We start from the raw sequence: 22,571 nt of genomic DNA on the forward strand, positions 1-22,571 counted from the left end.
TTTTCGGCTTTCAATCCTCCATACACTAGGTTCCAGAACGCTTTGTTGTTTTTACTCTGAATTGAGTCAAATAATTGTAGCCATTTTTGGGTTGCGTATTTCTGTTTCTTTTCAGCCAGAATGTAATGATATTTTCTTTTTTCATCAAGATAAGAGGGCTCTAGTTTGGTGCGATTATTTTTAAATGTTTGGCGCAGTTTTCTTTTTAGCTGGAAACATTCATCATCAAACCAAGGGCTAGCGGTATGTTTAAGTACCCAAACTTTAGGTGGAGTACTAAGCTCTACAAACATTTGGAAGATTTCATTATAAATTTTCGGAATATCACTGTAGAAATTAGTGATCTTTAAGTTGGATAATACTTGTTTTCTCAGGTTGGCTGTAAGTTTTTGCCCCACTGCTACACTCATTTCCTGGGACCATTTTAATTGGGTCATTTGTTTGTATTGAGAAGGTTCTATGGTATTGTACTTAGTTATTTTGGTTTCGTCCTTTAAGTTAATAGACAACGATAATGGCTGATGGTCGCTTTCAGTGCGCGTTCCAATTTTGAAGTCCATGATCGAATTTATAATATTATAAGGGACAAGAATATAGTCGATGACACTACATCCTCGGGGGGAGAAGTATGTAAACTCCCCGCTTCTATCGCCTTTTGTTGAACCATTCACAATCTGCAAATTAAAGTTGTTACATAATTCAAGTAGGCGTAAGCCTTCGTTGTTAACAACCCTGTCTCTGGAGAATCGTCCTATTTTCAGGGCATGTGCGATATCATTATCAGTATTCCAATTTAGTTTGCTACATAGTTGTTCATTGTTGGTTCCTACTCTGGCATTAAAATCACCTGCTATTATCAGTGAGGCATTTGGGTATTTATCGGTCAAATTTTCTATATAAGAGGTTAGTTGTGACCAGTTTTCACTGCTGCTGTTGTTTTTAGTTGGGGGGATATAGACATTTACAAGTAGCAAGGGATCTTTGTTTTGGGTTAAAAGTAGAGCTTGTGCAAGTGGTAAGCATTCTTCTAGTTGCTTGATTTCAAACCCTAAGTTGTCTTTGATCATACAACAGAACCCTGCTTTCGGCCGGCCTTTCGTGTTTGTTTTCAATGCGGGTTTCGTATAGGAGGTGAATCCATTGATTTTGATATCTCTAGTTGACCATGTTTCTTGTAGAAGTATTAATTCAAAATCTTTAAAGAAGTTCATTAGGTCTGGGTCTCCGCCTTTGTTTCCCCACCCTGCGATATTCCAGGACAGCAAGCGTAGGGTCCGTTTTTGAGTTGGTGGCTGGTTGACAGCATTTAGTCATTCTAGTTCTGTTATTAAGTCTAGCGAGGGATTTTGTCTTGTGCAGATACAGCCATTTGTCGCTGCTTTCGGTGGGGAACATAGTGGTGGATCTTTTAGATTCTTTTTTAAAGTGCGGGAAATTGAAATTTCCTCCCTTTCTTGATTTTCTTCCTTAACTGTTCCTTGTTCCTGAGAAATTTCTGTGGCTGGTGGGCTGTTATGGACAGTTGGACTGTTTTTAGTCTCTACTTCCATTTCTTTGGCCTCATTTGGTGTTGAGCTCAGTGTGTCAGGTCTGTTGGAGGTCATCTTTTGTTCGGCAATGTTAAGGTCCTTTGTAGTACTTAAAGTAGGGGTACCTATTTCGTCTGAAGCTAATATTTGATATCTCAGCCAGGAATTTGTGGTTTCATTACTGGAGTTTTTCCTTGCCATTTCATATTCTAAAGGCGGCTGGATTTGAAGCTCTGCATCTATACATTTGAAAGTTCCATTAGTAGCTCTCTTTTTGACTATGCATTTTGGGGAAAAAGCTGGTAAGTGTAAAGTTTGATTGTGTGTTGTTTCTGCTGCATTTTGTTGACCCTGTTGGTGAATTTCGGTCAATCTGGCCTGTAGTTTCGTCAATTTACTGAGTATGTTTATTTGTTCTTTATCTGGTAGCTTGGTAAAGTTACTCAGCAGATCTTCTTCTTCTGGGACTGTCCAGTCTATTGTGTCAAGGGCGAGGTTGTTATTTGATGCTACAGTCGCATGGTTTGGGAGCTTGGATTTTTCTTGCGTGATTTTCCGGGTAGCTGGCTGCGGTTTCTCCCATCTACTGGGTTCTTCCACGGGAGTAGGGCAGATGTCGGCTTCTGGTGGAATGGCCTTGTTCATCTTGTTCTGTCTTTTAGATGCAATCAATGGTCTGGGTGATATATCTTCAAAGTGTCGGCGCGGGATAATTCCTTTCTGGGCTAAATGAGCCTTTTCCCTTAAGAGTTTGGTTGGAATTCTATGGCTACCAAATCTTAGTAGTACTTTTTTGGAATATCCATCGTTAGTAAGCCTCTTGACTGCTTTTAAGTCAATACTTCCACCCTCAAGGCTAAGGAGCAAATTTAGATGATGTCTGGCCCAGAAAGGTGACTCCCAATAAGGTAGGGGCCCTCTATATGGAAAAATGTGGAGAGCAATCTCACATGGCCTCAGTATCAGGTTGATTGAGTGAGGGGGGCTTCCTCTAGTTTTTGGCTGGTTTAGAGACATAAATTTGTATTTGTTCTGTTTATCTCCAGGGCTTGTTAAGGATGGCAAAAAGGGAGTGAGTTGCCTCCTTTCATCTGGGTTGTCCAGCTTCTTGGAGATGTTTTGTAATTGTTCAAAGATTTTTTGAACTGTTTGAGCAGTCAGTAGGCAGCATTCCTCTAGCAGCTCCACCTTTCTATCAATTAGTGCTTGTGCCTCTGTTATGGGAGTAGTAGCCTTGTCCTCATTTATTCCTAGGGATATCTCTTCAATTGTCTTTTCATGCGAAGAGTTGAGGAAGGTTTTGGGAGGAGATACGTGCTGTTTTTGAGGTAGCAGGTAATTATCTAGATTACTCTGTTTGAAACCAGAGGACTCTGTGTCAGTTTCTGTGTCAAGACACCTGAGTCTTTTGGCTCTTCTCATTGCTAGATTCTTCTTAAGTCGATGAGATCAGACTTCTAAATAGAGTGATAAAGTGCTAAGGTTCTCAGGTCGCAATCTCGTTCAATTTTCATTCAGTCCTGGCTGGGCTGCTGCGAGGAGTTTAAAACTGGGGCCAATTTTAGCACTCCTTTGAAGTACCCCCCTCTTCTTCCCAGTTTGTTAAAACAACTGAGATGTTTGGGGGTCCACGAAGTTAGAAGTGGTGGGAGAAATTTGTGATTATAAATTTGTAGTTTTTAGGGTTAAAAGCCGATTAAAAGTCCTTAAGAATCCTTGGAATAAGTTTATCACAAGGAGTCGACGAGAAACTGGGAGGGAGTGCCTTAATGCCCGGAGGGGAATGTCTGAGAGCCTTCGTTAAAGCTTCATTAGCTTCTTTAAGTCCCGGCACCGAGGAGGATAAGATAAGATGTTCAAAAGCACAGCGAAATGGTGAAAGGAAATAAAATCCAAAAGGGGAAGGAGAGCCAGCAACATTTAGCTAAAAGATCTCTTTGAGCTCCGATAAGAGCGTCTTACCTCGGCGCCATCTTGAAGTCCTAATTTCCAGGAGGCTTTCTATCACAGGACAAGAAATCAGAGCTCGACAACCTCACCTGAGAATGAAGATTTTTTTCAAAAATTCCCTAAGACCCGGGGTCACAATTTCAGAAAAAATCTCACTTTCTGCAATTCACTCAAAAATGGTGCCCAAGGGTTGCAAATGCTCCCCTGAAAGGTTTGGCGGTCAAAACAGAAGACTTTTCATCACAGGACAAGAAATCAGACATCGACAACTTAACCGGAGGAAAAATATTTTTTTGGAAAAAATCCCTAAGCCCCGGGGTCACAATTTCAGAAAAAATCTGACTTTCGGCAATTCACTCAATAATGGTGCCCAACGGTTGCAAATGCTCCCCTGAAAGGTTTGGCGGTCGAAACAGAAGGCTTTTTATCACAGGACAAGAAATCAGACTTCGACAACTTAACCTGCGGAAGAAGATTTTTTTAAAAAAAATCCCTAAGCCCCGGGGTCACAATTTCAGAAAAAATCTGACTTTCGGCAATTCACTCAATAATGGTGCCCAACGGTTGCAAATGCTCCCCTGAAAGGTTTGGCGGTCGAAACAGAAGGCTTTTTATCACAGGACAAGAAATCAGACCTCGAAAATTTAACCGGAGGAAAAATATTTTTTTGAAAAAATCCCTAAGCCCCGGGGTCACAATTTCAGAAAAAATCTGACTTTTGCCAATTCACTCAAAAATGGTGCCCAACGGTTGCAAATGCTCCCCTGAATCGTATGGCGGTCGAAACAGAAGGCTTTTAATCACAGGACAAGAAATCAGACATCGACAACTTAACCTGCGGAAGAAGATTTTTTTGAAAAAATCCCTAAGCCCCGGGGTCACAATTTCAGAAAAAATCTGACTTTCTGCAATTCATTCAAAAATGGTGCCCAACGGTTGCAAATGCTCCCCTGAAAGGTTTGGCGGTCGAAACAGAAGGCTTTTTATCACAGGACAAGAAATCAGACCTCGACAACTTAACCGGAGGAAAAATATTTTTTTGAAAAAATCCCTAAGCCCCGGGGTCACAATTTCAGAAAAAATGTGACTTTCGGCAATTCACTCAATAATGGTGCACAACGGTTGCAAATGCTCCCCTGAAAGGATTGGCGGTCAAAACAGACGGCTTTTTATCACAGGACAAGAAATCAGACCTCGACAACTTAACCGGAGGAAAAATATTTTTTTGAAAAAATCCCTAAGCCCCGTGGTCACAATTTCAGTAAAAATCTCACTTTCTGCAATTCATTCAAAAATGGTGCCCAACGGTTGCAAATGCTCCCCTGAAAGGTTTGGCGGTCGAAACAGAAGGCTTTTTATCACAGGACAAGAAATCAGACCTCGACAACTTAACCGGAGGAAAAATATTTTTTTGAAAAAATCCCTAAGCCCCGGGGTCACAATTTCAGAAAAAATCTGACTTTCGGCAATTCACTCAAAAATGGTGCCCAACGGTTGCAAATGCTCCCCCGAAAGGTTTGGCGGTCGAAACAGAAGGCTTTTTATCACAGGACAAGGAATCAGACCTCGAAAATTTAACCGGAGGAAAAATATTTTTTTGAAAAAATACTTAAGAACAAATCTGACTTTCGGCAATTCACTCAAAAATGGTGCCCAACGGTTGCAAATGCTCCCCCGAAAGGTTTGTCGGTCGAAACAGGAGGCTTTCTATCACAGGACAAGAAATCAGACCTCGACAACTTCACCTGAGAATGAAGTTTTTTTTGAAAAATTCCCTAAGACCCGGGGTCACAATTTCAGAAAAAATCTGACCTTTGGCAATTCACTCAAAAATGGTGCCCAAGGGTTGCAAATGCTCCCCTGAAAGGTTTGGCGGTCGAAACAGAAGGCTTTTTATCACAGGACAAGAAATCAGACCTCGACAACTTAACCGGAGGAAAAATATTTTTTTGAAAAAATTCCTAAGCCCCGGGGTCACAATTTCAGAAAAAATCTGACTTTTGCCAATTCACTCAAAAATGGTGCCCAACGGTTGCAAATGCTCCCCTGAATCGTATGGCGGTCGAAACAGAAGGCTTTTTATCACAGGACAAGAAATCAGACATCAACAACTTAACCTGCGGAAGAAGATTTTTTTGAAAAAATCCCTAAGCCCCGGGGTCACAATTTCAGAAAAAATCTCACTTTCTGCAATTCATTCAAAAATGGTGCCCAACGGTTGCAAATGCTCCCCTGAAAGGTTTGGCGGTCGAAACAGAAGGCTTTTTATCACAGGACAAGAAATCAGACCTCGACAACTTAACCGGAGGAAAAATATTTTTTTGAAAAAATCCCTAAGCCCCGGGGTCACAATTTCAGAAAAAATCTGACTTTTTGCAACTCATTCAAAAATGGTGCCCAACGGTTACAAATGCTCCCCCGAAAGGTTTGGCGGTCGAAACAGAAGGCTTTTTATCACACGACAAGAAATCAGACCTCGACAACTTAACCGGAGGAAAAATATTTTTTTGAAAAAATCCCTAAGCCCCGGGGTCACAATTTCAGAAAAAATCTGACTTTCGGCAATTCATTCAAAAATGATGCCCAACGGTTGCAAATGCTCCCCCGAAAGATTTGGCGGTCGAAACAGAAGGCTTTTTATCACAGGACAAGAAATCAGACCTCGAAAACTTAACCTGCGGAAGAAGATTTTTTTTGAAAAAATCCCTAAGCCCCGGGGTAACAATTTCAGAAAAAATGTGACTTTCGGCAATTCACTCAATAATGGTGCACAACGGTTGCAAATGCTCCCCTGAAAGGTTTGGCGGTCAAAACAGACGGCTTTTTATCACAGGACAAGAAATCAGACCTCGACAACTTAACCGGAGGAAAAATATTTTTTTGAAAAAATCCCTAAGCCCCGTGGTCACAATTTCAGTAAAAATCTCACTTTCTGCAATTCATTCAAAAATGGTACCCAACGGTTGCAAATGCTCCCCTGAAAGGTTTGGCGGTCGAAACAGAAGGCTTTTTATCACAGGACAAGAAATCAGTCCTCGACAACTTAACCTGCGGAAGAAGATTTTTTTTGAAAAAATCCCTAAGCCCCGGGGTCACAATTTCAGAAAAAATCTGACTTTCGGCAATTCACTCAATAATGGTGCACAACGGTTGCAAATGCTCCCCTGAAAGGTTTGGCGGTCAAAACAGACGGCTTTTTATCACAGGACAAGAAATCAGACCTCGACAACTTAACCGGAGGAAAAATATTTTTTTGAAAAAATCCCTAAGCCCCGTGGTCACAATTTCAGTAAAAATCTCACTTTCTGCATTTCATTCAAAAATGGTACCCAACGGTTGCAAATGCTCCCCTGAAAGGTTTGGCGGTCGAAACAGAAGGTTTTTAATCACAGGACAAGAAATCAGACATCGACAACTTAACCTGCGGAAGAAGATTTTTTTGAAAAAATCCCTAAGCCCCGGGGTCACAATTTCAGAAAAAATCTGACTTTCTGCAATTCATTCAAAAATGGTGCCCAACGGTTGCAAATGCTCCCCTGAAAGGTTTGGCGGTCGAAACAGAAGGCTTTTTATCACAGGACAAGAAATCAGACCTCGACAACTTAACCGGAGGAAAAATATTTTTTTGAAAAAATCCCTAAGCCCCGTGGTCACAATTTCAGTAAAAATCTCACTTTCTGCAATTCATTCAAAAATGGTGCCCAACGGTTGCAAATGCTCCCCCGAAAGGTTTGGCGGTCGAAACAGAAGGCTTTTTATCACAGGACAAGAAATCAGACCTCGAAAATTTAACCGGAGGAAAAATATTTTTTTGAAAAATACCTAAGAAAAAATCTGACTTTCGGCAATTCACTCAAAAATGGTGCCCAACGGTTGCAAATGCTCACCTGAAAGGTTTGTCGGTCGAAACAGGAGGCTTTCTACTTACTTTATCAAACCTTTATTAGGCATTATGGAAATAAAACCTTAAAAGAGAAAATAACATATAAAAGCCTTGAAATATATATAAAAAGGCAGCAGTTTGCTAAATGCATATATATATATACATATAGAGTCAGTGGTTTTCCTTGTTAACCTGCTCCTTGGAGGACTGCTACCAAAAACTCGGCTACCCCCGCCGTTACCCTTTGGTCAACGTCGGATAGGTAGAATCCCACACATTCACCTTGCCGCGGTTCCAGACCACCCAAAAGAGGGGACAGCACGCGTTGACGGAGCGTACTGTACAATGGGCAATGAAGGAGAATATGCTCTACAGTGTCCGGGACATTCATAGAGCATCTGCAGAGTCTCTTGTTTCTAGGAATGTTTTGATATCTTCCCCTGACAAATGCTGAGGGAAAAACATTCAAACGGGCCAGCATAAAAGCCCTACGTTGGGCTGGGATTATTAGTTTAGTGACGTAATTGGCTCTGCTATCTAAGATATTTAACTCATAGAATATGGGGGAGCAAATTTTGTTTACAGCTGCCATAATATTTTGTCTCTCGACATCCTTTAGTCTAGTTAGGATATTATGGGAAATATATTGCTCATTAGAATTGTACAGGGGCTCCAGCTCGATGCCTAAAGATTCAATCTTTTTTTCGAGGTGCTGATACCATCTTGAGTTATAGGAGTCTTTGAGCAAATCAGCGAGCAGACTTGATGGAGGGCAGCGAAAGTGGCAGCGTAACCAATACTTTATTGAGGTGGACCATGCCCAATATTCCATTGTGTGTATGCCTATTTCTGCACACATTGTTTCATATTTGATCGTAGCTGGGAGTCCAAGAATACGTCTCAGAAAGCTAGAGTGAATCTTTTTTAAATCATTGTTATATGCTTGGACCCATAGCGGGATTCCATAAAATATCTGGGATTGCACTTTTGTTTGAAATATCTGATTTGCCGCAGGAATAAATTGATTACCTTTCTGATAATGAAAACGGGCAACTGCTGATGAGATGCACTTTGCCTGTTTTATGGCATTTGTGCGATGGGTTGCCCACCCTAAATTGCTCTGGAATAAGATTCCCAGATACCTATAGATTTTCACTTGTTGGATTTCTTGCCCTCTTATTTTCCATTTCTCTAATTTCCAACCATTCGAGAAGACCAAAATTTTTGTCTTCTCATAGTTTATAGAGAGTTTGTTACCTTCGCAATAGAGGATCAGTGAAGATATAAGACGTTTCAGACCCAAGCTCGTTAAGGATAGTAGGACAGCATCGTCTGCATATAGTAAGAGAGGAACTGGTTTCTGATTAAGTTTAGGGGCATGTGATTCTATTTTTTGAAGGTAATCTGGCAAGTCTGATAAAAATAAATTAAATAGAAAGGGGGCAAGAATACACCCTTGTTTTACCCCTTTCGAGATTGGGATGTCTGATGAAAGGTGACCTTTGATGTTAAGTTTGACTTGACAGGTATTGGAAGAGTGTAGATTTTGCATTAGAATCAATAGGCGCTGATCAATTTTTAATTCTGCGAGTTTCCTCCACAACTTTGGGCGGTCAATTGAGTCGAATGCACCACGAAAATCTACAAAAGCAGCGTATATCTTAGATTGCCTTTGGGATCTGTATTTTTCAACCAGATGCATAAGTATAAGACAGTGGTCTAGTGTGGAGCAACCTTTGGAGAAACCTATTTGTTCTTTCCCTGGTAAATTTAGATTTTTCATCCAGGTAAGGAGTTTAGATAAGAGGTGCTTAGCGTAGATTTTCCCTATCACTGATAGAAGGCTTATCGGTCTATAATTCCTTGGTTCTTTTGGGTCGCCATTTTTAAAGATTGGAATAATTATTGATCTTAGCCATGTCTCAGGTATGATCCCATATTTATCTATAAGCGTAAACAGTTGGGCTAAGGGTTCTGCCCACCAATCTATATAGGTCTTAAATAATTCTATTGGTAGACCGTCTGGCCCAGGAGATTTCCCCGATTTGAAATTTTTAACTATCTCTCTAATTTCCTCTTCCTCTACCCTTGGCCACTCCTGGAGTTTAATAATTTTATTTTTAGTGGTTTCATTTCCTTTAAGTTCACTGTGTAGATTGTTAAATACAGATGTAAAGTATTGGGACCATTTGGATTCTGCAATTGGTGGTAGAGTTAGTTGATTTTCGGCTTTCAGTCCTCCATACACTAGGTTCCAGAACGCTTTGTTGTTTTTACTCTGAATTGAGTCAAATAATTGTAGCCATTTTTGGGTTGCGTATTTCTGTTTCTTTTCAGCCAGAATGTAATGATATTTTCTTTTTTCATCAAGATAAGAGGGCTCTAGTTTGGTGCGATTATTTTTAAATGTTTGGCGCAGTTTTCTTTTTAGCTGGAAACATTCATCATCAAACCAAGGGCTAGCGGTATGTTTAAGTACCCAAACTTTAGGTGGAGTACTAAGCTCTACAAACATTTGGAAGATTTCATTATAAATTTTCGGAATATCACTGTAGAAATTAGTGATCTTTAAGTTGGATAATACTTGTTTTCTCAGGTTGGCTGTAAGTTTTTGCCCCACTGCTACACTCATTTCCTGGGACCATTTTAATTGGGTCATTTGTTTGTATTGAGAAGGTTCTATGGTATTGTACTTAGTTATTTTGGTTTCGTCCTTTAAGTTAATAGACAACGATAATGGCTGATGGTCGCTTTCAGTGCGCGTTCCAATTTTGAAGTCCATGATCGAATTTATAATATTATAAGGGACAAGAATATAGTCGATGACACTACATCCTCGGGGGGAGAAGTATGTAAACTCCCCGCTTCTATCGCCTTTTGTTGAACCATTCACAATCTGCAAATTAAAGTTGTTACATAATTCAAGTAGGCGTAAGCCTTCGTTGTTAACAACCCTGTCTCTGGAGAATCGTCCTATTTTCAGGGCATGTGCGATATCATTATCAGTATTCCAATTTAGTTTGCTACATAGTTGTTCATTGTTGGTTCCTACTCTGGCATTAAAATCACCTGCTATTATCAGTGAGGCATTTGGGTATTTATCGGTCAAATTTTCTATATAAGAGATTAGTTGTGACCAGTTTTCACTGCTGCTGTTGTTTTTAGTTGGGGGGATATAGACATTTACAAGTAGCAAGGGGTCTTTGTTTTGGGTTAAAAGTAGAGCTTGTGCAAGTGGTAAGCATTCTTCTAGTTGCTTGATTTCAAACCCTAAGTTGTCTTTGATCATACAACAGAACCCTGCTTTCGGCCGGCCTTTCGTGTTTGTTTTCAATGCGGGTTTCGTATAGGAGGTGAATCCATTGATTTTGATATCTCTAGTTGACCATGTTTCTTGTAGAAGTATTAATTCAAAATCTTTAAAGAAGTTCATTAGGTCTGGGTCTCCGCCTTTGTTTCCCCACCCTGCGATATTCCAGGACAGCAAGCGTAGGGTCCGTTTTTGAGTTGGTGGCTGGTTGACAGCATTTAGTCATTCTAGTTCTGTTATTAAGTCTAGCGAGGGATTTTGTCTTGTGCAGATACAGCCATTTGTCGCTGCTTTCGGTGGGGAACATAGTGGTGGATCTTTTAGATTCTTTTTTAAAGTGCGGGAAATTGAAATTTCCTCCCTTTCTTGATTTTCTTCCTTAACTGTTCCTTGTTCCTGAGAAATTTCTGTGGCTGGTGGGCTGTTATGGACAGTTGGACTGTTTTTATTCTCTACTTCCATTTCTTTGGCCTCATTTGGTGTTGAGCTCAGTGTGTCAGGTCTGTTGGAGGTCATCTTTTGTTCGGCAATGTTAAGGTCCTTTGTAGTACTTAAAGTAGGGGTACCTATTTCGTCTGAAGCTAATATTTGATATCTCAGCCAGGAATTTGTGGTTTCATTACTGGAGTTTTTCCTTGCCATTTCATATTCTAAAGGCGGCTGGATTTGAAGCTCTGCATCTATACATTTGAAAGTTCCATTAGTAGCTCTCTTTTTGACTATGCATTTTGGGGAAAAAGCTGGTAAGTGTAAAGTTTGATTGTGTGTTGTTTCTGCTGCATTTTGTTGACCCTGTTGGTGAATTTCGGTCAATCTGGCCTGTAGTTTCGTCAATTTACTGAGTATGTTTATTTGTTCTTTATCTGGTAGCTTGGTAAAGTTACTCAGCAGATCTTCTTCTTCTGGGACTGTCCAGTCTATTGTGTCAAGGGCGAGGTTGTTATTTGATGCTACAGTCGCATGGTTTGGGAGCTTGGATTTTTCTTGCGTGATTTTCCGGGTAGCTGGCTGCGGTTTCTCCCATCTACTGGGTTCTTCCACGGGAGTAGGGCAGATGTCGGCTTCTGGTGGAATGGCCTTGTTCATCTTGTTCTGTCTTTTAGATGCAATCAATGGTCTGGGTGATATATCTTCAAAGTGTCGGCGCGGGATAATTCCTTTCTGGGCTAAATGAGCCTTTTCCCTTAAGAGTTTGGTTGGAATTCTATGGCTACCAAATCTTAGTAGTACTTTTTTGGAATATCCATCGTTAGTAAGCCTCTTGACTGCTTTTAAGTCAATACTTCCACCCTCAAGGCTAAGGAGCAAATTTAGATGATGTCTGGCCCAGAAAGGTGACTCCCAATAAGGTAGGGGCCCTCTATATGGAAAAATGTGGAGAACAATCTCACATGGCCTCAGTATCAGGTTGATTGAGTGAGGGGGGCTTCCTCTAGTTTTTGGCTGGTTTAGAGACATAAATTTGTATTTGTTCTGTTTATCTCCAGGGCTTGTTAAGGATGGCAAAAAGGGAGTGAGTTGCCTCCTTTCATCTGGGTTGTCCAGCTTCTTGGAGATGTTTTGTAATTGTTCAAAGATTTTTTGAACTGTTTGAGCAGTCAGTAGGCAGCATTCCTCTAGCAGCTCCACCTTTCTATCAATTAGTGCTTGTGCCTCTGTTATGGGAGTAGTAGCCTTGTCCTCTGTTATGGGAGTAGTAGCCTTGTCCTCATTTATTCCTAGGGATATCTCTTCAATTGTCTTTTCATGCGAAGAGTTGAGGAAGGTTTTGGGAGGAGATACGTGCTGTTTTTGAGGTAGCAGGTAATTATCTAGATTACTCTGTTTGAAACCAGAGGACTCTGTGTCAGTTTCTGTATCAAGACACCTGAGTCTTTTGGCTCTTCTCATTGCTAGATTCTTCTTAAGTCGATGAGATCAGACTTCTAAATAGAGTGATAAAGTACTAAGGTTCTCAGGTCGCAATCTCGTTCAACTTTCATTCAGTCCTGGCTGGGCTGCTGCGAGGAGTTTAAAACTGGGGCCAATTTTAGCACTCCTTTGAAGTACCCCCCTCTTCTTCCCAGTTTGCTAAAACAACTGAGATGTTTGGGGGTCCACGAAGTTAGAAGTGGTGGGAGAAATTTGTGGTTTTATAAATTTGTAGTTTTTAGGGTTAAAAGCCGATGAAAAGTCCTTAAGAATCCTTGGAATAAGTTTATCACAAGGAGTCGACGAGAAACTGGGAGGGAGTGCCTTAATGCCCGGAGGGGAATGTCTGAGAGCCTTCGTTAAAGCTTCATTAGCTTCTTTAAGTCCCGGCACCGAGGAGGATAAGATAAGATGTTCAAAAGCACAGCGAAATGGTGAAAGGAAATAAAATCCAAAAGGGGAAGGAGAGCCAGCAACATTTAGCTAAAAGATCTCTTTGAGCTCCGATAAGAGCGTCATACCTCGGCGCCATCTTGAAGTCTTACCTCGGCGCCATCTTGAAGCAAATGCTACCCTGAAAGGTTTGGCGGTCGAAACAGACAGCTTTTTATCACAGGACAAGAAATCAGACCTCGACAACTTAACCTGCGGAAGAAGATTTTTTTGAAAAAATCCCTAAGCGTCACAATTTTAGAAAAAATGTGACCTTCTGCAATTCACTAAAAAATGGTACCCAACGGTTGCAAATGCGCCCCTGAAAGGTTTGTCGGTCGAAACAGAAGGCTTTTTATCACAGGACAAGACATTACACCTCGACAACTTAACCGGAGGAAAAATATGTTTTTTGAAAAAATCATTTCAGAAAAAAATGTGACTTTCGGCAATTCACTCAAAAATGGTGCCCAACGGTTGCAAATGCTCCCCTGAAAGGTTTGTTGGACGAAACAGAGGGCTTTCTATCACAGGACAAGAAATCAGACCTCGACAACTTCACCTGCGGAAGAAGATTTTTTTGAAAAAATCCTTAAGCCCCGGGGTCACAATTTCAGAAAAAATGTGACTTTTGGCAATTCACTCAAAAATGGTGCCCAACGGTTGCAAATGCTCCCCTGAATGGTTTGGCGGTAGAAACAGACAGCTTTTTATCACAGGACAAGAAATCAGCCCTCGACAACTTAACCTGCTGAAGAAGATTTTTTTGAAAAAATCCCTAAGCCCCGGGGTCAAAATTTCAGAAAAAATCTGACTTTTGGCAATTCATTCAAAAATGGTGCCCAACGGTTGCAAATGCTCCCCTGAATGGTTTGGCGGTAGAAACAGACGGCTTTTTATCACAGGACAAGAAATCAGCCCTCGACAACTTAACCTGCGGAAGAAGATTTTTTTGAAAAAATCCTTAAGCCCCGGGGTCACAATTTCAGAAAAAAATGTGACTTTCGGCAATTCACTCAAAAATGGTGCCCAACGGTTGCAAATGCTCCCCTGCAAGGTTTGTTGGACGAAACAGGAGGCTTTCTATCACAGGACAAGAAATCAGACCTCGCCAACTTCACCTGCGGAAGAAGATTTTTTTGAAAAATTCCCTCAGCCCCGGGGTCACAATTTCAGAAAAAATCTGACTTTTGGCAATTCACTCAAAAATGGTGCCCAACGGTTGCAAATGCTCCCCTGAAAGGTTTGGCGGTCGAAACAGAAGGCTTTTTATCACAGGACAAGAAATCAGACCTTGACAACTTAACGGGAGGAAAAATATTTTTTTGAAAAAATCCCTAAGCCCCGGGGTCACAATTTCAGAAAAAATCTGACTTTTGGCAATTCATTCAAAAATGGTGCCCAACAGTTGCAAATGCTCCCCTGAAAGGTTTGGCGGTCGAAACAGAAGGCTTTTTATCACAGGACAAGAAATCAGACCTCGACAACTTAACCGGAGGAAAAATATTTTTTTGAAAAAATCCCTAAGCCCCGGGGTCACAATTTCAGAAAAAAATGTGACTTTCGGCAATTCATTGAAAAATGGTGCCCAACGGGTGCAAATGCTCCCCTGAATCGTATGGCGGTCGAAACAGAAGGCTTTTTATCACAGGACAAGAAATCAGACCTCGACAATGTAACCTGCGGAAGAAGATTTTTTTGAAAAAATCCCTAAGCCCCGGGGTCACAATTTCCAAAAAAATCTCACTTTCTGCAATTCATTCAAAAATGGTGCCCAACGGTTGCAAATGCTCCCCTGAAAGGTTTGGCGGTCGAAACAGAAGGCTTTTTATCACAGGACAAGAAATCAGCCCTCGACAACTTAACCTGCGGAAGAAGATTATTTTGAAAAAATCCCTAAGCCCCGGGGTCACAATTTCAAAAAAAAACTGACTTTCGGCAATTCACTCAAAAATGGTGCCCAACGGTTGCAAATGCTCCCCTGAAAGGTTTCGCGGTCGAAACAGACGGCTTTCTATCACAGGACAAGAAATCAGACCTCGCCAACTTAACGGGAGGAAAAATATTTTTTTGAAAAAATCCCTAAGCCCCGGGGTCACAATTTCAGAAAAAATGTGACTTTCGGCAATTCACTCAAAAATGGTGCCCAACGGTTGCAAATGCTCCCCTGAAAGGTTTGTCGGTCGAAACAGAAGGCTTTTTATCACAGGACAAGAAATTAGACATCGAAAACTTAACCGGAGGAAAAAAATTTTTTTTAAAAAAATACCTAAGAAAAAATCTGACTTTCGGCAATTCATTCAAAAATGGTGCCCAACGGTTGCAAATGCTCCCCTGAGATGTTTGGCGGTCGAAACAGAAGGCTTTTTATCAGAGGACAAGAAATCAGCCCTCGACAACTTAACCTGCGGAATAAGATTTTTTTGAAAAAATCCCTAAGCCCCGGGGTCACAATTTCAGAAAAAAATCTGACTTTTGGCAATTCACTCAAAAATGGTGCCCAACGGTTGCAAATGCTCCCCCGAAAGGTTTGGCGGTCGAAACAGAAGGCTTTTTATCACAGGACAAGAAATCAGCCCTCGACAACTTAACCTGCGGAATAAGATTTTTTTAAAAAAATACCTAAGCCCCGGGGTCACAATTTCAGAAAAAAATCTCACTTTCTGCAATTCATTCAAAAATGGTGCCCAACGGTTGCAAATGCTCCCCTGAAAGGTTTGGCAGTCGAAACAGAAGGATTTTTATCACAGGACAAGAAATCAGCCCTCAACAACTTAACCTGCGGAAGAAGATTATTTTGAAAAAATCCCTAAGCCCGGGGTCACAATTTCAGAAAAAATCTGACTTTTGGCAATTCACTCAAAAATGGTGCCCAACGGTTGCAAATGCTCCCCTGAAAGGTTTGTGAGTCGAAACAGAAGGCTTTTTATCACAGGACAAGAAATCAGCCCTCGACAACTTAACCTGCGGAAGAAGATTTTTTTGAAAAAATCCCTAAGCCCCGGGGTCACAATTTCAGAAAAAATCTGACTTTCGGCAATTCACTGAAAAATCGTTCCAAACGGTTGCAAATGCTCCCCTGAATGGTTTGGCGGTCGAAACAGAAGGCTTTTTATCACAGGACAAGAAATCAGCCCTCGACAACTTAACCTGCGGAAGAAGATTTTTTCGAAAAATTCCCTCAGCCACGGGGTCACAATTTCAGAAAAAATCTGACTTTTGGCAATTCACTCAAAAATGGTGCCCAACGGTTGCAAATGCTCCCCTGAAAGGTTTGTGAGTCGAAACAGAAGGCTTTTTATCACAGGACAAGAAATCAGCCCTCGACAACTTAACCTGCGGAAGAAGATTTTTTTGAAAAAATCCCTAAGCCCCGGGGTCACAATTTCAGAAAAAATCTGACTTTCGGCAATTCACTCAAAAATGGTGCCCAACGGTTGCAAATGCTCCCCTGAAAGGTTTGTCGGTCGAAACAGAAGGCTTTTTATCACAGGACAAGAAATCAGACCTCGACAACTTAACCGGAGGAAAAATATTTTTTTGAAAAAATCCCTAAGCCCCGGGGTCACAATTTCAGAAAAAAATGTGACTTTCGGCAATTCATTGAAAAATGGTGCCCAACGGGTGCAAATGCTCCCCTGAAAGGTTTCGCGGTCGAAACAGACGGCTTTCTATCACAGGACAAGAAATCTGACCTCGACAACGTAACCTGCGGAAGAAGATTTTTTTGAAAAAATCCCTAAGCCCCGGGGTCACAATTTCCGAAAAAATCTCAATTTCTGCAATTCATTCAAAAATGGTGCCCAACGGTTGCAAATGCTCCCCTGAAAGGTTTGGCGGTCGAAACAGAAGGCTTTTTATCACAGGACAAGAAATCAGACCTTGAAAACTTAACCGGAGGAAAAATATTTTTTTTGAAAAAATCCCTAAGCCCCGGGGTCACAATTTCAAAAAAAAACTGACTTTCGGCAATTCACTCAAAAATGGTGCCCAACGGTTGCAAATGCTCCCCTGAAAGGTTTCGCGGTCGAAACAGACGGCTTTCTATCACAGGACAAGAAATCAGACCTCGACAACTTAACGGGAGGAAAAATATTTTTTTGAAAAAATCCCTAAGCCCCGGCGTCACAATTTCAGAAAAAATGTGACTTTCTGCAATTCATTCTGCAAATGGTGCCCAACGGTTGCAAATGCTCCCCTGAAAGGTTTGTCGGTCGAAACAGGAGGCTTTCTATCACAGGACAAGAAATCAGACCTCGACAACTTAACCGGAGGAAAAATATTTTTTTGAAAAAATCCCTAAGCCCCGGCGTCACAATTTCAGAAAAAATGTGACTTTCTGCAATTCACTCAAAAATTATGCGCAACGGTTGGAAATGCGCCCCTGAAAGGTTTGTCGGTCGAAACAGAAGGCTTTTTATCACTGGACAAGACATCAGACCTCGACAACTTAACCGGAGGAAAAATTTTTTTTTGAGAAAATCCCTATAAGCCCCTGGGTCACAATTTCAGAAAAAATGTGACTTTCGGCAATTCACTCAAAAATGGTGCCCAACGGTTGCAAATGCTCCCCTGAAAGGTTTGGCGGTCGAAACAGACAGCTTTTTATCACATGACAAGAAATCAGACCTCGACAACTTAACCTGCGGAAGAAGATTTTTTTGAAAAAATCCCTAAGCGTCACAATTTTAGAAAAAATGTGACCTTCTGCAATACACTAAAAAATGGTACCCAACGGTTGCAAATGCGCCCCTGAAAGGTTTGTCGGTCGAAACAGAAGGCTTTTTATCACAGGAAAAAACATTACACCTCGACAACTTAACCGGAGGAAAAATATGTTTTTTGAAAAAATCATTAAGCCCCGGGGTCACAATTTCAGAAAAAAATGTGACTTTCGGCAATTCACTCAAAAATGGTGCCCAACGGTTGCAAATGCTCCTCTGAAAGGTTTGTTGGACGAAACAGACGGCTTTTTATCACAGGACAAGAAATCAGCCCTCGACAACTTAACCTGCGGAAGAAGATTGTTTTGAAAAAATCCCTAAGCCCCGGGGTCACAATTTCAGAAAAAATCTGACTTTCGGCAATTCACTCAAAAATGGTGCCCAACGGTTGCAAATGCTCCCCTGAACGGTTTGGCGGTAGAAACAGACGGCTTTTTATCACAGGACAAGAAATCAGCCCTCGACAACTTAACCGGAGGAAAAATATTTTTTTGAAAAAATCCCTAAGCCCCGGGGTCACAATTTGAGAAAAAATCTGACTTTCGGCAATTCACTCAAAAATGGGGCACAACGGTTGCAAAGGCTCCCCTGAATGGTTTCGCGGTCGAAACAGACGGCTTTCTATCACAGGACAAGAAATCAGACCTCGACAACTTAACCGGAGGAAAAATATTTTTTTGAAAAAATCCCTAAGCCCCGGCGTCACAATTTCAGAAAAAATGTGACTTTCGGCAATTCACTCAAAAATGGTGCCCAACGGTTGGAAATGCGCCCCTGAAAGGTTTGTCGGTCGAAACAGAAGGCTTTTTATCACAGGACAAGACATCAGACCTCGACAACTTAACCGGAGGAAAAAAATTTTTTTAAAAAAATCCCTATAAGCCCCTGGGTCACAATTTCAGAAAAAATGTGACTTTCGGCAATTCACTCAAAAATGGTGCCCAACGGTTGCAAATGCTCCCCTGAAAGGTTTGGCGGTCGAAACAGACAGCTTTTTATCACAGGACAAGAAATCAGACCTCGACAACTTAACCTGCGGAATAAGATTTTTTTTAAAAAATCCCTAAGCCCCGGGGTCACAATTTCAGAAAAAATCTCACTTTCTGCAATTCATTCAAAAATGGTGCCCAACGGTTGCAAATGCTCCCCTGAAAGGTTTGGCAGTCGAAACAGAAGGATTTTTATCACAGGACAAGAAATCAGCCCTCAACAACTTAACCTGCGGAAGAAGATTATTTTGAAAAAATCCCTAAGCCCGGGGTCACAATTTCAGAAAAAATCTGACTTTTGGCAATTCACTCAAAAATGGTGCCCAACGGTTGCAAATGCTCCCCTGAAAGGTTTGTGAGTCGAAACAGAAGGCTTTTTATCACAGGACAAGAAATCAGCCCTCGACAACTTAACCTGCGGAAGAAGATTTTTTTGAAAAAATCCCTAAGCCCCGGGGTCACAATTTCAGAAAAAATCTGACTTTCGGCAATTCACTGAAAAATCGTTCCAAACGGTTGCAAATGCTCCCCTGAATGGTTTGGCGGTCGAAACAGAAGGCTTTTTATCACAGGACAAGAAATCAGCCCTCGACAACTTAACCTGCGGAAGAAGATTTTTTCGAAAAATTCCCTCAGCCACGGGGTCACAATTTCAGAAAAAATCTGACTTTTGGCAATTCACTCAAAAATGGTGCCCAACGGGTGCAAATGCTCCCCTGAAAGGTTTGTGAGTCGAAACAGAAGGCTTTTTATCACAGGACAAGAAATCAGCCCTCGACAACTTAACCTGCGGAAGAAGATTTTTTTGAAAAAATCCCTAAGCCCCGGGGTCACAATTTCAGAAAAAATCTGACTTTCGGCAATTCACTCAAAAATGGTGCCCAACGGTTGCAAATGCTCCCCTGAAAGGTTTGTCGGTCGAAACAGAAGGCTTTTTATCACAGGACAAGAAATCAGACCTCGACAACTTAACCGGAGGAAAAATATTTTTTTGAAAAAATCCCTAAGCCCCGGGGTCACAATTTCAGAAAAAAATGTGACTTTCGGCAATTCATTGAAAAATGGTGCCCAACGGGTGCAAATGCTCCCCTGAAAGGTTTCGCGGTCGAAACAGACGGCTTTCTATCACAGGACAAGAAATCTGACCTCGACAACGTAACCTGCGGAAGAAGATTTTTTTGAAAAAATCCCTAAGCCCCGGGGTCACAATTTCCGAAAAAATCTCAATTTCTGCAATTCATTCAAAAATGGTGCCCAACGGTTGCAAATGCTCCCCTGAAAGGTTTGGCGGTCGAAACAGAAGGCTTTTTATCACAGGACAAGAAATCAGACCTTGAAAACTTAACCGGAGGAAAAATATTTTTTTTGAAAAAATCCCTAAGCCCCGGGGTCACAATTTCAAAAAAAAACTGACTTTCGGCAATTCACTCAAAAATGGTGCCCAACGGTTGCAAATGCTCCCCTGAAAGGTTTCGCGGTCGAAACAGACGGCTTTCTATCACAGGACAAGAAATCAGACCTCGACAACTTAACGGGAGGAAAAATATTTTTTTGAAAAAATCCCTAAGCCCCGGAGTCACAATTTCAGAAAAAATGTGACTTTCGGCAATTCACTCAAAAATGGTGCCCAACGGTTGCAAATGCTCCCCTGAAAGGTTTGTCGGTCGAAACAGGAGGCATTCTATCACAGGACAAGAAATCAGACCTCGACAACTTAACCGGAGGAAAAATATTTTTTTGAAAAAATCCCTAAGCCCCGGCGTCACAATTTCAGAAAAAATGTGACTTTCTGCAATTCACTCAAAAATTATGCCCAACGGTTGGAAATGCGCCCCTGAAAGGTTTGTCGGTCGAAACAGAAGGCTTTTTATCACTGGACAAGACATCAGACCTCGACAACTTAACCGGAGGAAAAAATTTTTTTTGAGAAAATCCCTATAAGCCCCTGGGTCACAATTTCAGAAAAAATGTGACTTTCGGCAATTCACTCAAAAATGGTGCCCAACGGTTGCAAATGCTCCCCTGAAAGGTTTGGCGGTCGAAACAGACAGCTTTTTATCACATGACAAGAAATCAGACCTCGACAACTTAACCTGCGGAAGAAGATTTTTTTGAAAAAATCCCTAAGCGTCACAATTTTAGAAAAAATGTGACCTTCTGCAATACACTAAAAAATGGTACCCAACGGTTGCAAATGCGCCCCTGAAAGGTTTGTCGGTCGAAACAGAAGGCTTTTTATCACAGGAAAAAACATTACACCTCGACAACTTAACCGGAGGAAAAATATGTTTTTTGAAAAAATCATTAAGCCCCGGGGTCACAATTTCAGAAAAAAATGTGACTTTCGGCAATTCACTCAAAAATGGTGCCCAACGGTTGCAAATGCTCCTCTGAAAGGTTTGTTGGACGAAACAGACGGCTTTTTATCACAGGACAAGAAATCAGCCCTCGACAACTTAACCTGCGGAAGAAGATTTTTTTGAAAAAATCCCTAAGCCCCGGGGTCACAATTTCAGAAAAAATCTGACTTTCGGCAATTCACTCAAAAATGGTGCCCAACGGTTGCAAATGCTCCCCTGAACGGTTTGGCGGTCGAAACAGAAGGCTTTTTATCACAGGACAAGAAATCAGCCCTCGACAACTTAACCGGAGGAAAAATATTTTTTTGAAAAAATCCCTAAGCCCCGGGGTCACAATTTGAGAAAAAATCTGACTTTCGGCAATTCACTCAAAAATGGGGCACAACGGTTGCAAATGCTCCCCTGAATGGTTTCGCGGTCGAAACAGACGGCTTTCTATCACAGGACAAGAAATCAGACCTCGACAACTTAACCGGAGGAAAAATATTTTTTTGAAAAAATCCCTAAGCCCCGGCGTCACAATTTCAGAAAAAATGTGACTTTCGGCAATTCACTCAAAAATGGTGCCCAACGGTTGGAAATGCGCCCCTGAAAGGTTTGTCGGTCGAAACAGAAGGCTTTTTATCACAGGACAAGACATCAGACCTCGACAACTTAACCGGAGGAAAAAAATTTTTTTGAAAAAATCCCTATAAGCCCCTGGGTCACAATTTCAGAAAAAATGTGACTTTCGGCAATTCACTCAAAAATGGTGCCCAACGGTTGCAAATGCTCCCCTGAAAGGTTTGGCGGTCGAAACAGACAGCTTTTTATCACAGGACAAGAAATCAGACCTCGACAACTTAACCTGCGGAATAAGATTTTTTTAAAAAAATCCCTAAGCCCCGGGGTCACAATTTCAGAAAAAATCTCACTTTCTGCAATTCATTCAAAAATGGTGCCCAACGGTTGCAAATGCTCCCCTGAAAGGTTTGGCAGTCGAAACAGAAGGATTTTTATCACAGGACAAGAAATCAGCCCTCAACAACTTAACCTGCGGAAGAAGATTATTTTGAAAAAATCCCTAAGCCCGGGGTCACAATTTCAGAAAAAATCTGACTTTTGGCAATTCACTCAAAAATGGTGCCCAACGGTTGCAAATGCTCCCCTGAAAGGTTTGTGAGTCGAAACAGAAGGCTTTTTATCACAGGACAAGAAATCAGCCCTCGACAACTTAACCTGCGGAAGAAGATTTTTTTGAAAAAATCCCTAAGCCCCGGGGTCACAATTTCAGAAAAAATCTGACTTTCGGCAATTCACTGAAAAATCGTTCCAAACGGTTGCAAATGCTCCCCTGAATGGTTTGGCGGTCGAAACAGAAGGCTTTTTATCACAGGACAAGAAATCAGCCCTCGACAACTTAACCTGCGGAAGAAGATTTTTTCGAAAAATTCCCTCAGCCACGGGGTCACAATTTCAGAAAAAATCTGACTTTTGGCAATTC

The 22,571-nt window shown here is 41.3% G+C and overlaps 1 protein-coding gene across 1 annotated transcript; it reads right to left on the reverse strand.

Annotated features, from left to right (window-relative positions):
- Nucleotides 1-1,310: 1,310 nt before the first annotated feature.
- Nucleotides 1,311-13,055, reverse strand: LOC309347148 (uncharacterized protein; the record flags this gene model as incomplete). The annotated part of the gene is made up of 2 exons (XM_081871489.1): nucleotides 12,596-13,055; nucleotides 1,311-3,014 (listed from the first exon to the last, which is right to left on the reverse strand). The coding sequence occupies exon 2, from the start codon at nucleotides 2,949-2,951 to the stop codon at nucleotides 1,311-1,313; it is 1,641 nt and encodes a 546-aa protein (XP_081727615.1). The 5' UTR covers nucleotides 2,952-3,014; nucleotides 12,596-13,055.
- Nucleotides 13,056-22,571: the final 9,516 nt, after the last annotated feature.

The sequence above is a fragment of the Podarcis erhardii genome, assembly GCF_964252035.2.
Source record: "Podarcis erhardii genome assembly, chromosome: 7".
Lineage (NCBI taxonomy): Eukaryota > Metazoa > Chordata > Lepidosauria > Squamata > Lacertidae > Podarcis > Podarcis erhardii.